Raw genomic sequence first — 16,475 nt, forward strand, 5'->3', positions numbered from 1 at the left:
ACCTCAAGTGCAAATGTTTGGTTCAAAACACATGCAGAATTTTTGTGTTGATTTGTTGCCTTTTTGGAGCCGGTGCAATGTTTTCATAAGCATTCCTAAAAAGATAACATTTTGGGGTGAACTTTAATACGTAATACTGCATGTCTTAATCTTAAATTTGATTTAAGAATTACACTCAAATCCTAACCCCAAGAAGTCCCAAACATGTCTTCACATTACTGTAAAGCTTAGAAATGCCGAATGAGGACATAGTGTAAGCATGCACACACACATTAGGTGCCAGACAGTACACGCTCTGTTTCATCTTCACTTTAGCCCGTAGCATCGCGTCACACAGGGCCAATCATCTCCAATCTCTAATCTGCTGACTGACTTGTTTAGCTGGCAGAATAGTGATTACTAAAGAGCGGCTGGGTGGCAGGGAGGCGGTGGTGGTGGAGGGGGGATGGGTGAGAGTGAAGAAAGATATTCCACCCAGAATGAATAATGACATAATAACAGCCCGTCTCCACCTCAGACTGGTTCAGCACAACAACAACTTTCTATGGTATGTGGGTAACTGTTTCTGGGAGAAGGAAGCACTGTCGTCTTTATGTGGCTTGTACTGACAGGGTGAGGTGTACGAGCACAAGGAATGACATTTATACTGATATTATATACTATACGGTTTCACATTTCACAATGTGGAGTAAAAACAACAGATCTTATTCAAAACACCATTCAGAAAAAAAGAGCCCTTTAGTGTCCTGTTTTGCTGTATACAAAGGCATGTTGATTTTTGATATTCACTAACGGTATAGAGGGTACCGGCAATGGAAGGACAAATAATTACTGCCAGCTTTTATCCAGGAGTGGTAAATATATATTTTTTAACCCTTTGTGGGAGAGATAACATCTGCCTCTGACATAAATTAGGTGTGCGTTCCAATAGCCATACTACCATAGTATGCCAGAAAAAAATATTCAGTATGTCCTAATACATAGTATGTCAAATGCAGTATGCCAAATATACCAGGATGTCCTACTACATCCGGTCGTATTTTGCAGTATGCAAGCCAGCATGCTATTCTGGCTATTCTGACCAGTTCCTTGTAAAGAAGATAATCAACATCAGTCCTGTAAAAAGTGAGAAGCATTAGATCTTCTAATGGTATCTGATAATTCAGGAAATCTACAGTTAGTTAAAGCTTCAGTAAGCAGAACGTTTTTGGCATAATTTGGCAAAAACTGATGGATGATTACATTTATATCATCCATCCATTATCTGTAACCGCTTATCCTATTCAGGGTCACGGTGGGGCTGGAGCCGATCCCCGCTGACATTGGGCGAAGGCCGGGTACACCCTGGACAGGTCTCCAGACTATCACAGGGCTGACACATAGAGACAGACAACCATTCACACTCACGTTGACTCACAAGTGACCTAACCTGCGTGTCTTTGGACTGTGGGAGGAAGCAGGAGAACCCAGAGAAAACCCACACTAACACGGGGAGAACATGCAAACTCCACACAGAAGGGCCCCAAGCCAGATTTGAACCTGCGACCCTCTTGCATCGAGCAGCCCCACAATTATATCAACTCACAAAAAATAACTAAATTATGATCTGACAATTTTTTTACTGGGCTCTGTAGGAAAGAGGTGCGCTCGGACGGAAATGGTGACAGACGTGCCATGGGAAATTCAAAATAAAGGCGTCTCTAAAGGATGACGATATGCATCAATGTTTTCACTTTGTATTAATGATATTGGAACATTGATTCGATATATCGATGCAGATCGATGCATCATTACACCCCTAGTGTGCCATGTAGCTGCAGCATGTAGCTGCTGCTGAAGCTATAGTGCACTTAGTTTTATTTCTATGCTTTGATCGATGAAGACGGTGAAAGAGGCAGGAAGAGAGAAAAAGATGTGGTCTACTTACTGCGTTCACATTGTTTGCAGCCCTCGTCACAGGAGACACAGTCTTCTTTCTCTGAATCTGCAATCTCACCTGATGAAAACAGCAGATAAAATAGTGGATTAAAATACATAACACATAAGTAATTTCTGAAATAACATATGTCCATTTTGTGAAATAATTTGAGTTGATGTTAATTGCTCAATACTGGATGACAGTTGTTTGAAGTAAGGTTCCGTAGGGTAGAAAAAAAAAACTTTCAAGTCTGAACATTTCTTTCTTTGTCACATCAAATGACTCACACATGTTTTGAGTGGAGTGCAGTATATCTTACAGACATGACAATCAAATTACTACCTGTCTCATAAATTACCATTGTGATGTTATTTTTTTGTCATCAGTCAACAACACGCTGCCAGTTTAACGGTGCTTGGCTTATTTTAGAATGACACTATTTGCCAACTTTTACATTCATGCTTCATTTTGTGATGTTTATATGTTGAACTTAATTTATGTCACATCAATCAAAGCGGTGCCATCGCTCTGCCTCCGATACCAAGGAAGAGAAAAACTGCCAAATTAATAGCAATAGATATGTGTCGCCTCCTCCAGAGTTCAGCTGTCTGTGAGGCCTGTTGAGACCCGCCTGCTACATAAGATAAGACTTACGTCTCATCCTCCCACTCATACATATACACATACAAACAAACTTTCATCATTACCCTTCACCTCCGTCTCACATTCAATGTCATGAAGTTGTAACTCCCCACCTCCACCTCTCCTCCTTATCTGATATATCTCAAAAAACATCTCACTCAAAGCATTTCAGCTCTTTCTCAATCCTCCTTTGGCTGGCATTCACATTTGATAGGATGAGATAAAGTGTGATGTGTTCATCTTTCACTATCTCCCTGAAGGTATTAAATAAATTCCGCAAATGTTCTTTAGTTGAATACATTGAACACGAAGTAGAAGCAAGAATACATCGGCACCGACTGTATTTGTCTGGAGGGGCATTTTAAATTCTTTCTTTGTGTGTTTATGTATTGATGAATAGTGTTTCATTCGTCTTCTGATACAATGCAGATTCCTTCATTGCTATGCATTTAAATGATCTAAATCACCTCATGGACACATTTTATTTTATTCCAATTTAAATATTTATATATATATGTTCTGTGTGTGTGTGTAGCTTGAAAGGGCTACAACATATACTTCATTGTGCAACCCTGTGTTGTAAACTGACAAACCAATAAACCAATAAACCTTATGAATTATCAGTTATCTTCAGGAGCTTAAAATTCCTCCTCTGAACTGCACGTTTTTCACACGTGACACTGAAATCCAAACACTTTTAGTACCACAGTTTACTAGTTCAAAGAAGCCAATAGTTTCCTATTCTTTGGTCAATATATGCATGTAATTATATACCATATGCAGTTGTGGCTTGGAGCCCTGGGTGTTGGCATATTTTCTTTTGGCATATTTTGTATTTGAGTTTTAATAGTTGCTTTAAAAATGAGGTCACTGTGCTACATGTGTGTTCCCTGAGGTGACGTTTGCCAAATTCAGCAGCGCAGCTCTGTGACTGTGGTGCTGAGCAACAGCAGCAGCTTTCATTAAATCCTCCCCAATTCTTCATTTATTCAACAATAGTGAGATGTAGATGGGATTTTTTTCATTCATGCTTATTTTTTGTCAAGAAACATTATTCAAAAGTGGTGACCCACCTATTCAGCATTTCTACTGCAGAATTAACAAAGAGTGATTTTTATAGTGACATTAGTAAATGAGCACTTTTCTGAGTACTTTGTGGCTCTATCAGCTTCTCTCACCTGCACTGCACTCCAACGGGTCGCAATGGCCGTTTCTGAGCTTGTGTCCTGGGCTGCAGTGGAGGCAGTGGACTGCTGATGAACAGATGATGCAGTCTGAAGGACAGCGTTCACACCGTCTCCTTGAAGAGTGGAAGAACTCCCCTGGACAGACGTCCCGACACTGACTCTGATAGAGGTACCTAGACCCCCCAAACTTATCTAGAGGGAGTAAGAAAAGAAAATGTTGTAAAGGGACAAGGACTCTGGCAAGTAAAGAACAAAGAGAGCTATTGCACAATACAGGTATGCAGACAGAAAGTCATAAACATGTACACAAATTATTTTCACTAATTCATTATATATGAACATTGAATAGTAACATAGTTACAGCAGACAAAACATTTTACTGCAGGTCTGAGCAGTTATTAGAAAGCCTCGATACGGATGTTTTGGTCTAAGAACATTTGACACAAACACAAAAAAAAGAAGAAAACAGGGTAGAAATGTATGGAAGCAAAAAAAGGTGAATTAAATTAAATTTTTTTAGGAAACTGATATTTCAACCACTACTGAATACTTGATGTTGAAATTGAAAAAACACTAAATTGATAAAACTTTGAAAAGCATGTCTGAAATCTGGATTTATGTGACTTAAATACCACCCTTTTTTTTTTCTGCTATTGCCAAACTAGGTTTTTTTTCTGAGGGTTTACAAATTCAGAGTTTCCATATTGCTTGAACTTGTATTTCTGGGATGATTTATTTTTATTTATTCATTGATGGGGTTTTTTTGCCAATAGGCCAGAGGTGATCAATTTCATTCAGATTCATTCAATCCTTAGTAGCCCAGATGTTCAAGGTCCATTTTGAATTTGACCAATCCAATTAAAGCTACCGGATTTTTTGACTCGCGTTGAATTTTTGAATATAAAAGTAAACTACTAAATGTGAGCAACTTGCTACTTTTTGGAAAATCAAACACTGTCTAAATCTGTGAGCCCTAAAATGTTTTTTATATTGCAAATCTTGAAATGACATGAATGATTATCAGGCAATTTAAATGAGGAGACTAAACTAAACTACATAAATTGAGACATGTTTTCAAAGTAAAATATATCAATGCAATAAATTCAGTGATATTGAAATTTCAACATCAACAGTTCAGTACAGGTTCAATTTCACTTTTCTTTTAAGATTATTTTCTGGGGCTTTTTGCCTTGGATAGGACACATATACAGAAAAGGGGGAGAGAGAGGGGGACGACATGTAGCAAAGGGACACGGGTTGGACTTGAACGCGGGCCGCTGAGGTAAGGACTCAGCCTTGGTACATGGGGCGCCCCTAAATTTCACAATTAGGATTTCAATTGCTCATAAGACTGAAATCCTTCCAGCCTGTTTCTTTGCTTACATAGAAATGAAAAAGAACTTCTGTACTTTTGTGTGACTATAATTTCAGGCATGTCTGGGCGTGTGTGTGTTGTCTGTGACTGTCTGGGCTTTTGTGAGTGTGTCAGTATTTTGAAATGGACACTTTCATATTCTTGACAAGCTGAATATTCTCTTGTTTTCACCTCTTCCCTTCTTCTGTTGCGCTCCCTTCTGCAGCTCTTTCATTCTTTACCTCCTCTCGAGACAGCAGAGGTGTAAGATTCCACATTACTATCAAAGGTCAGTATCAAGAAGTGTCTGCTACGGATGTACCAGTATGCATGTGTGTGTGTGTGTGTGTGTGCGTGAGACTGGCCAAGATAAGAGAGGTTGTTTTGAGAGAGAAATGACACAGGGAGAGACAGATGAGTGTTTCTCCATGTTATTATTGTTATGTGTCATTGAGCCTCAGACAGACCTGTAATTAAAATGGAACCACATTTGCAAACAGTCTGACAAACTAACCGGCTAATTGAGTGTGTGTGTGCACACGTGAAAGTGAGAGAGAGTGTGTGTGAAGGCAAAATTGGGTGTTAATCTTATACTTGGCTGTCTGGCATCTTAACGTGTGTGTGTGTGTGTGTGTGTGTGTGTGTCTGTGTGTGTGTGTGTGTGTATGTGGGTGTGTGTGTGCGTAACATAATCTCCCCAGTGTAAATACATTCATTCTGACAGCCATAATACTGTCTGTGACACTGTGATAAACACAGTTATTACTACCACCTTCAAGTTGATATTTCCTCAGCTGTGAGCCTCCAATGACGTCCGGGTTTTGTCATAACGATTGTTTTCACGCTGATGATTTCTTTTTTTTTGGATTGGCTGCACAGGATGCTAAGAGCTCGTCCTAAAACCTGAGAGATGTGCATTGACCTTTGCGTCAGGATACAACAAACAAATCACTGATTCCCCCCTTTTTTAGCACATCTATCAGCAGACCCCGGCTGAATTACTGCTTTAATTAGATACATTTACCTTTAGAGGATTTATTGGTGGAGTCTGGCACAAATGAGCCTCAACTTGATCCATGTGATGTCATGAAAAAGCACGATTTCACTTCCACTCCAGTCACAGCTAGATAGATGGGTTTTTAAGTGAACCTCTGTAAATAGGGTACCTGTGTCATTTCAAAGGGTAAGAGCGTGCGGGAATTGTTTAAATATATAAGATTGTATTTATGGTTTTATCTGCACCAACTGGTCCTGTCAGCTAAAGTAGTGCAATTGTGATCTACGCAATGAGAAATATACAAATGTTGAGTTGTTTTTGGGATGAGTGAGCATTTCATTATTAAACAAGGTAAAAAAAAAAAATAGTGGTTTTCAAATCTTGACCCAGGTGAGTGTACCTCTGTCACAGCTGGTGCAGTTGTCCGGTCCCTCATCGGTACACTCGTGGCAGGTGTGGTGACAGAGATGACACTGCCTCCCCATGGCATAACGCCCCGTCTGGCAGCGGATGTCGCAGCGTCCATCATCAAAGAGCCTGCAGGTGGAGATGTGTTTCACGATGAACATGCAAAATCAGCCTCAGCCACTGTAAATAATACACCTATTTACAGTGCAACTGTTTTCATTTAAAATAAGAAGCAGTACAAACCGACCACAAATACAATATGGTTTAGTTATCTAAACTTACTAGCTGAATTAGGGCTGTCAAAGTTAACGTGATAATGCAAATTTGTTTTAACGCCACTAATTTCTTTATTGCATTAATGCAACTTGCAATTTTTAGGTTGTAGCGGGCTCAGTTTTAAAGGTAGAGTGAATCATCATAATATGAAACTAGAAAACCTGAGGAATCCATTGGTATCATGTCATACTAGCTTATCACAAAGGATGTTAAATAACACTACAAACTTGCATTAAATTTTGGCAAGGAAAAACTGGCATAGCCATTTTCAAAGGGGTCCCTTGACCTCTGACCTCAAGATATGTGAATGAAAATTGGTTCTATGGGTATCCACGAGTCTCCCCTTTACAGACATGCCCACTTTATGATGATCACATGCAGTTTGGGGCAAATCATAGTCAAGTCAGCACACTGACACACTGACAGCTGTTGAGTTTTACCATGTTATGATTTGAGCATATTTTTTATGCTAAATGCAGTACCTGTGAGGGTTTCTGGACAATATTTGTCATTGTTTTGTGCTGTTAATTGATTTCCAATAATAAATATATAAATACATGTGTATAAAGCAGCATATTTGCCCACTCCCATGTTGATAAGAGTAATAAATACTTGACAAATCTCCCTTTAAGGTACATTTTGAACAGATAAAAAATGTGCAGTTAATTTTTTTAAACTATGGACAATCATGCGATTAATCCCGATTAAATATTTGAATCAATTGATAGCCCTAAGATGAATATAATATTTCAATATTAAGCTGCTTTCTACATTTGTAATAAAGGTTGTTTGAAAGGTCTACAGGTGTGACATCACTACTAGTGAGTAACAAATAGATAGATAGATAGATAGATAGATAGATAGATAGATAGATAGATAGATAAAAGAAGAGGGACAAAAACTCGACAAAGAAGGTAGGCTGCTGCGTTTGCTACTGAGCTACTCAGGTAGGTACCTGAGGAGCGCAGGCATGCAGTGCGCGAGTTGGTCTATGGTGTTGTTCTGGTTCTGAGTGTAGGTAGCAGGAGAAAGACCCAAATGCAGATGCAGTAGCATGCTGACTGGTACAGTTAAATGATTTAATAAACAAAAGGCTAACAAACTGAGGGGACAGGTGAGCAGGAGGTCTGAAGAGAGCAGGGCTAACGAGGGACAGGTGAAACTAATCAGGGAGGGGTGGACAATCAAAACTGGCGGGAAAACACACGAAGGCAGGAAGTAAAAAAGGAAATGACACATGAGGAGAGTGAACCTTCAAAATAAAACAGGAAACAGAATGCAAAATCCCAGGACCATGACAGATGAAGGTATAAGCAAGGCCATGTTGGCCATGTTTCAAGTTATTATGCACTAATGAAAACATAGTTCTGCATATTTTATTCCATTTCTCCTAATAGATAATAAATAATTAGTAAAATAATTAGTAAAAGTTTAAAAATAAATTCTATAGGCTACAACAGGTAGCCAGTGTAGCATTGCAAGGATGGAAGTGATATAGCTTGTCTCGGCAGCCGAGCTTTGGACGAGCTGGAGACGGGAGATGGCCTTTTGGCTGAGCCCAGAATACAGGAAATTACAATAGTCCAGACGTGAAAAAGCATGGATACATCTTTTACGGTTTGCTTGAGATTAAAAGAAAATGAATAACCATTGCAATATTACTAAATTGGAGAAAGCATGATTGTACTACCTTGACGATTTGCATGTCGAAACAAAGTTTAAAAACGTCTAAAAATGTGTCCCGTGAAAGTTGCATGTCGTTCGTATAACAGTGGAAATTAATATTATAACTACAGATTATCTGGCCCAAAGGAAGCATATCCTATAAATACTGTAGATATTAGTAAAGGACCAAGAATTGACCCCTGGGGAACAGCACATGAGAGGGGGGCTGGAGATGAGAATTACAAACAAAGAACGATCTGTCAGAGAGATAGGAGCAAAACCAGGCAAGTGCAGTGTCCAATACCAACACAGTTCACAAGGCGATTTATAAGGATATCGTGGTCGTATTGCGGAACTCAAATCGAGCAGAATTGCTACAAATTGATAGAATTAAATATATGATACACTGCACAGACAAAACAAAATAAGACTCCCTCCTCAACTGTATTACTTTGCAGCTTTTGAATATAGATGTTTGTTTGTTAGTGGTTCTCACCGTGTTGTGGAGCAGCTGGTGCAGTCCTCTCTCTCTGGACCCGTGCACTGCAGACAGGTAACATCACACAGGTGGCACTGTCCATGTCGACTCATGTACTCTCCTACAGACGGAGAGCAATAGTGAACAACATGACCTCACACCTGCTGCATGACAAATTCTGCCTCAAGTTCTTTCAAGAACCACTTTTCCAAGAAATCCCTGCCCAGTTAGCTTTGTGTGCTTTATTTGTATTTGTTTTACCAGCTTCGTTATGTGTTTGCTCATCTCTTTCTTTTTATTTGAGTGACTTGAGTTGATGATGTTACGTGTCCTAGTTTCAGCAATTATAACCAACAGACAGTTGTTTACATTTCATTGAAGGTCCAGCTCATTATCCTCTGGCTTCAGTTATATGTTTTTGTTGTCTTCTCCTTCTCTTTGTCTTGTTTTCAGCCTACGTGCACATCACAGGTTTAAAAACATCTTTGAAAACGGCAAATTTGAAAATGTCAGTGATAGACGTACTTTCTAATTGCTGAGTGCTTTTACAGTAAACAGATATGATTTGGATTTCAGATTTTGTTTGGCCTTCAGCTTGAAGACAAAGTGAAGATTCCTGAAACAACTCAAGACTTTTTAATCAAACACACATTATGACTGATTTCCATCACAAGGTTGAAGTTACAAAACTTCTACTCTACAGATAACAGAAATATGTACTTATATATCTATAGATATACTGTATGTTTATATGTAAACTGATAGGATCTCTCCACGTTTGTGTTGATTCCTGCGCACAGTTCAGACATGCAGTTTAGATGAACATGTATTTGTCTGGTGCAGCCTGCCTCAGGGCGACCTCTCTGACCTTGAACAGGACAAGCTGAGAAGTCAGTTGGAAAATACTTATTTGTACTTAAAACGTCTAGATTTGAGCTCAAGACTTAAACGGGCCATTGTGTAAGCAATACCTTTAATGACCTGTATGAGTGACCAGAATATGGCAACATCAGCAGGTCTTTGACCCAGCTACTGCACCCGATTTGACTGTTATCAGGCCATTAGATAGGTGTTATCGGTTGCTATAAGCACCATAGAAATGGATCATTAGGAGCCTACTACACCTACTATGTTGTAAAAGTAAAAGCGAAACACGTTCTAACACGTAAAACTGCATGAAACATTATGTTTTGAGCACACACAAAAAGGCTTCTTTAGCTTTAGGCAACAAAACTACAACTTTTTTTAACCTACTTTTGGGTGTAGTAGGCCCCTATTGACCCACATCTATGGTGCTTAGCGACCGATAACGCCTATTTAATGGCCTGACAACAGGAGAAGCGAGCTTGCAAATTAGAGCCGAGATGCAACAGAATCATCTACCATATCATAAAGCAACATTCTGTAATAATGCCAATTTGTCATTTGCAACAGCATTGCCACATCCTTCGCTGTTGAAAATGTGCGTAGGTTGTCGGGAGGTCGGAAAGTTTTTGTACAGGCTGGAAATGAGTTTTGTGCGCCAGAAATCTCAACACCTGGCAAAGCAATTGTTGAGTCACTGACATTGATCAAAAGCATCATCACACTCCAGGTAGATATAGAACATGATCATTCCACAATATGCATCAGTAGAAATCATACTTATTGGACTTGTAACATCAAACCATGCTTACCAAAGTATCTTTTCCTAACGCCATGTGAATCAACTTTGGTCACATTCACTCAGGACACACATAATAAGCTATTGTGTCCAAAGTTGCTAAAGGATTGAGAAAAAAGTTCCGCAAAACCATCAACCTTCAGCTTCACACTTGGCAACATTGAAAAGAGCCGTAACAAAAGAGGCATAAACATTTTCTCCTATCCTACCTTTGTATTAGACAAAGGTGACAGACACAGGCTCAGGCATAAGGATGGAGCTGTGTGTTTGTTTTTGTTTTTTTGTGAGTGTGTGAGCATCCTTCAAGGCAGCGGCGAGATTGTCTGTGCTCTCTGGCTTTCTGTGAAAAGCTCAATTGTTCCTTTCAAAACAAAAGAGCTTCTTTGTTTACAAACACAACAGGCAGTGGCTTCCCATTCAGTAGAGCTCTGCTGAAACCATTCAAACAGCCTCCGAATAAACGCCGTCACTCTCACACACACACACACACACACACACACACACACACACAAATTGTCTCCCTGTCTTTCTGTTTGTCTCCCCCTCACTCACTCGCTCACTCACACACACAAACAAACAGGGAGCCAAGTTCTCAAGGGACGCAAAGCCGCACAACTCCACTCAGCAAAAGCAGACACTTTGGACTCCCACTGCCAGACGGGAGAAGAATGGAGCGGAGAAGAAAGAGAGCCTGTCACTCAGGGGAGTAAAACTTTTCCTCTGTTATGGACTCGGCTGACCTTGCGAGGACATTGACAGTCTACTCTGTCAGGAGAGAGAGCTCTGTTGGCAGATATCACACTGACATCCACCACACCTGGTCCTGAATCCCAATTCCCTGGCCCTTCTACCTCCTGACACCTGCACATACTTGGTCCAAGAAAGTAAGAGGTAAAAAATTATATATTCACTACATCCCGCAGGTGGTCAAGAAAATATTACCCATATTGCTTATCTAATATTGTGAATTTATTACGACCGGGAATTGTTCCTTCTTCTTGGACCTTATTCATCTCTGTGGCGATGGGGTGGGAAGTACCAAAAAAGCCATACTGATAGCCACAGAGCTGCCCGCCCAGGAGCTACAGCATGATAAACTAAGATTTCTCATGGCTCCCCACATGATTTGAGAGCCAGTAGATGCCAAAAATTGGCAGGATAATGTTAATTATGGCTAGAATCAGCACTGGAGAGAGCTCAAGTCATGACAAGACGTGCTCTTAACAGAAACATTTGTTTGGAGTTTGGTGAGGATTGAAATCAGCATTTATGAGCAGGATGTAGACTTTTTTATTCCTAAATGAATGAGCATAATGACTGTAGAAAAAAACATGTGAGTCTTGAGTGCAGAAAATTGTACTGGATTCATAAAACAGGTCAGAATTGTACTGGTGGGGATTTTCTCACACAAACTCTATCATGCAAAGTTTGTGCATCAACAGTTGGCACTGATACCAGTGTATATAATACCTACAAATAAATCGTGTTGAGTCACTTATTACACCATTTCTTTCACACCGTTTCAGGGTGAGAGAAATGAATATGACAGTGTAACCTTCACAGCATCAACGAGCTCTTGAAAAGAAAGATTTTAGCAAAATCCACTCTCAAATTCCTGCGGTTACACATTTGCCAACGTTATACACAATACACCAGCTTTACAACATGAATAGGAACAAACCAAAAGACAGTTGTATGGGGGTGACAGGGAGTTTGGCCATATTACTTATAAACACCTGCTTTATTGTGGATGTTCAATATAACTACTAATACTACCATCATTACTTAACGATATATACTGTATCTTATGGGTTAAATGTGACTTCTCATAATCAGGAAAGTTATCGGTTTCCTCCTCAAACAGAACTGATTTGGTAGCAATATATGTTGACATTATTTGAATGATAGCCTTGGAGTTGTTGATATCTACTGCTATAATACTAATAAAGAAAGAAGAAAAAGAAAATGCTGTAAAATTGAAAGAGTAACTCGAAAAAAAAAGTTCTACATTCAGGGGTTGCACCTATAATGGAGCACCAACCTTGCATCGCTGACCTGTTTTTAACTTCCACCTAATAGTCAATGCACATGTCTCCCTGTAAGTGCTCTGCCCGGGGCATGTGGATCATTTCATCAATCTGATCGAGCTCTGAAAAACCAAAAGTGTCTGAAAGCAATGATGTGAATTTCAATGATGTTATTCCCTTACATGCATTTATAAAATGAATTTAAAAAACTCAATAGAGTGAAAACAGGGAACCTAATGTTTTGGAAAGGAAGTGAGAAACTGATGAACATAAGTGCTAATGGATGAAATGATACACTGTCAACATAATCCATGAAAACTGAAAAGAAAACAAAAACATGAACAGATTAAACATTTTAATAAGAACACTTAAGTAAAAAAAGATTTTCAAAACTAGGACTTTGAGTAACATTAATAATGCATTGTCACAGATATGTCACAGGTACACAATAAAAACAGCTTTTATACGAGGGGGTGTTGTGTGTGCGTCTACTACCACACGATCTAAAGTCAATTCAAGTCATCTTAAACAATGACCAAGAATAAGTTTTTGTTAACCAAAACAGGGGAGTCATCAATCTTTATTACAAATCATCAAGAACCATAACCAGTTGACAGTACAACAATTCATCTAATACTGAAAATGCTCAAGCTGCAGGTGTGAAAACCCACACAAATAGAATATGAATCTTAAACATTATATTTGCTGTTCTTTATTAGAAACAAGCACCACCAGGATAACCTTTGAGTTTCATCAGGTGAGGTTCAGAGACGGACAGGAGGAGAAACCAGACATCTGTCGGCCTTAACACAAGTACAGTTTTGGCTCAATATGATTTTCAGACACACTCCTGGTTCTGCAGAGATGCTGTCAGCTCACTTTCAGTTCTAACAGTTATGACGGGAAAAAAATGTATTGATTTGTGTTTGTTTTCAGATTTTTTATTGGGTTGACTGAACATAAAAGTTCTGCTCCCAAATGTGTTTCAATATCTACATTTTGAACAAAACTCCTTTTCTGAAATAACAGAAAGAACAGTCTGATTTGCACCATAGCAGTTTGCCATCTCTCTGCCTGTCAGAGACCTTTACCTGCACATGAAACATAACGACAGAACATTTTTTGTGCCGATCATTGACCTTCTGTGTTGAAAGTGTAGAGCAATACTTCAGTTGATATGCATTGCCATTATAATGGAATGACGAAGAGTAGAAACTTCTAAAACTCTATTATATTTGAGAGCAGTAACATGTAGGGATGCACCGATACTGATCAAATATAATTATTGGACTAAATTCCCTTTTATTGGGGTTACATACAGTATGTGGAAAAACAAACCAACACATAGAAGAAGTGCAGTTCCCTGTAACAAAGTTATATTTCAATTATTTTATCCAGTGACAACAAAGTAATGGTGGAGCTTTAAATTGTTCTGTCACAGTAATGGATGGAATCGATACTCCGTTTTGGGCAAAAGTTTAGAATCAAAAATGGGCATCGGTGCATCCCTAGCACCACAAATTCATTATACCTCTCTGCAGCGTTTCCTTCCCTGCAGAAAGCTCCGGAAGGAACGGTTATCGACTCGTCTTGTAGTACCTCTGGAATGAATCAATGCTGTCTGGGCTTACATTAAGAATTAATGGCATTCTCCTACGCACACCAATAAAGACAAACACACACACTATTCAGAGGGCAGGTTTATGTTTTTAAATAAATGAAATGAGGTGATTTTGGTTAGTAACGTGCATCAGTCTCAGGATACGGTGACACTGTACTTCAAGTGGTGGCTGATTTGTGTGTCTGAGTTCATGTTTATTAGTGTATGTGTGTGGTACGTATGTATCTCGTCTGTGCGTGTGTGTGTGTGAATTTGTCTTCCCTCCCCTACACAGCCAAAGTCAGCCCAGACAGACATTATTTTCACATTACTGAGTGAGCTTCTTGATTTTTTTTTTCCTTTGACGTATATTTACAGGCAGAAAAACCAAAGCCTTCCCTACTGTATATTCACTTTCCATCTGTTTATCGTTAACACTGGAAAGAGAGAAGGAAGAGGAGCCAAAATAAAAATGCACACAGACGTATTCAGAGATTCACAGGCTGAGTGGCTCCTGGTTTTAAGCTATGCTTCCTACACTGGCAACAAAAAAGAAGGTTCAATTATTTTGGCATCGATGCTTTGGTCACAAAATACCGACACTTTTATTCTTTTGTTTGTTTTCACTTTTGTTTTCATTTGTTCTTGAAATAAGTCCCAGTCATTTTACACCCTGACCACGTGTGTGTGTCCCAGTACAGAAAAAAGGTAGGTTTGTTGTAGTCCTGTCATCGCACCTCCGATGCAGTCCCTTTAAGAGGCACAGATTCTCTTATAAATTATGTGACTGTGAATGAGTGGGCAGGGAGGGGGGGGTTTGAGAAGGAGGGGTGCCCCCTGTGCCCCCACGTCCCCCCCGCGCTCCCTTTACGCCCAGTGAGTACGTCCCGTCACCCCTTTTGCGAGCACGTTCTGCAGCACAGTTGCTGCAGCACTTTCCTCTGGCAAAGATTGTTCTTTTTAACAAGCACGCAGAAACTGCCTTCCGCCCAAGATTCTTCATTTGCTTTCCACAGACCAGGAAGAAGAGATACGAGGGGAGTTCGGAAGGAAGGGAGGGGGTAAACATGCACACACACGGAAACACACAGACACACACACACATAGGGAAGAACCATTAGAAATGGTTGAATGGCAGGCAGAGCCGTGTGATTGGTCAGGAGAGGGTTCAGATGACAGGAAGAGTTTTTTGATCCAATCACAGGTGATGTTCATCGAGGTGGAAAATGATTGTTGTCCAGTGGAGTGATTGGATCCACGTCAGGAGAGAGGGAAATAAAAACAAAAAGGGATTTGGGAGAAAAACAGAGAGAGAGAGAAAAAACAAACGTCACACAATTAGCAAATTGGAGATTTTTTTAAATTCACAACTTGGTGTATCACAGAAAACTTAAAGTGGACCACCAGTCTGTAAAACTGTAAGCCAATTATGTAATTTACCAACAGCATTTAAACATACCGGCCACTTTTGAGCTTTGGTTTAGGAACAGACTGAGTGTGCACTTTAAGTAAAGTACTCATCATAAGAAAGGTCACACAGTAAAGACATTTTCCTCCTCAGAGCCTTATCTCATCACAAGCTGGAAGACCTTTTGGCCTTAGGTCCATTTTAAAACTAGAAGGTCACAGCTGGAGCAACAAATCACACACTGCAGGCGAAGCCTCATAATCACCTCAGCAAGTTAGTGAGAAAATATTTACAGGAAAAGATCCGTAAGCCAAACATGCACATTACGGAAGAGATTAGACCATAAAGCACAGCAGTGAAAGAAAGTAAATGCAAGTAGAAATCAGAAAGTTATTGTAGAGAAGCAGAGTATATGGAGCACTTGAAAAATATGAAAAATTGAAGTATGCTTCAAGAAACCTTTCAGCAAATGCAATAAAGTACAGTAAAAACTACCAGGAAAAGAGTGAGTTTGTGTTAAAATAAAATGAGAATGTGTGAGTAGGTAATCCCAGAGAAACTTTATATTAGTAATATGCAAAACATAAATGAGACCTTTAGATAAAGAACACAAAAAGCAAAAGCAAGGACAGGCCGCCCTCCTGCTTTGAGGCAGTTTGATTCAAGAAGTTAGTACAAAGCTCAGGAAATTAAAAAAAGAAGGCCACAGGTGAATCCTTAGCTTTTACTAAATAAAGCTGCCTTCTGCTTTCATATTTCCATACCCTGTGGGATATAACACAATTTAATTCATGTGGAGATGTAAAATAGTCTGAGGGACAGTTGAGATGTAAATGTGCACCTCTGAGGCCT

The 16,475-nt window shown here is 39.5% G+C and overlaps 1 protein-coding gene across 4 annotated transcripts in view; it reads right to left on the minus strand.

Annotated features, from left to right (window-relative positions):
- Window positions 1-16,475, minus strand: part of pcsk5b (proprotein convertase subtilisin/kexin type 5b) — a 96,335-nt gene that overhangs the window by 12,989 nt on the left and 66,871 nt on the right. The window contains exons 21-24 of one of the 4 annotated variants that reach the window (XM_037777711.1): window positions 8,944-9,046; window positions 6,499-6,635; window positions 3,739-3,939; window positions 1,928-1,996 (exon numbers count right to left, since the gene is read on the minus strand). In XM_037777711.1, the coding sequence (XP_037633639.1) occupies window positions 1,928-1,996; window positions 3,739-3,939; window positions 6,499-6,635; window positions 8,944-9,046 (510 nt within the window). The other 3 variants (XM_037777709.1, XM_037777707.1, XM_037777710.1) reach the window with 3 other exon arrangements.

The sequence above is a fragment of the Sebastes umbrosus genome, chromosome 8, assembly GCF_015220745.1.
Source record: "Sebastes umbrosus isolate fSebUmb1 chromosome 8, fSebUmb1.pri, whole genome shotgun sequence".
Classification (NCBI taxonomy): Eukaryota; Metazoa; Chordata; class Actinopteri; order Perciformes; family Sebastidae; genus Sebastes; species Sebastes umbrosus.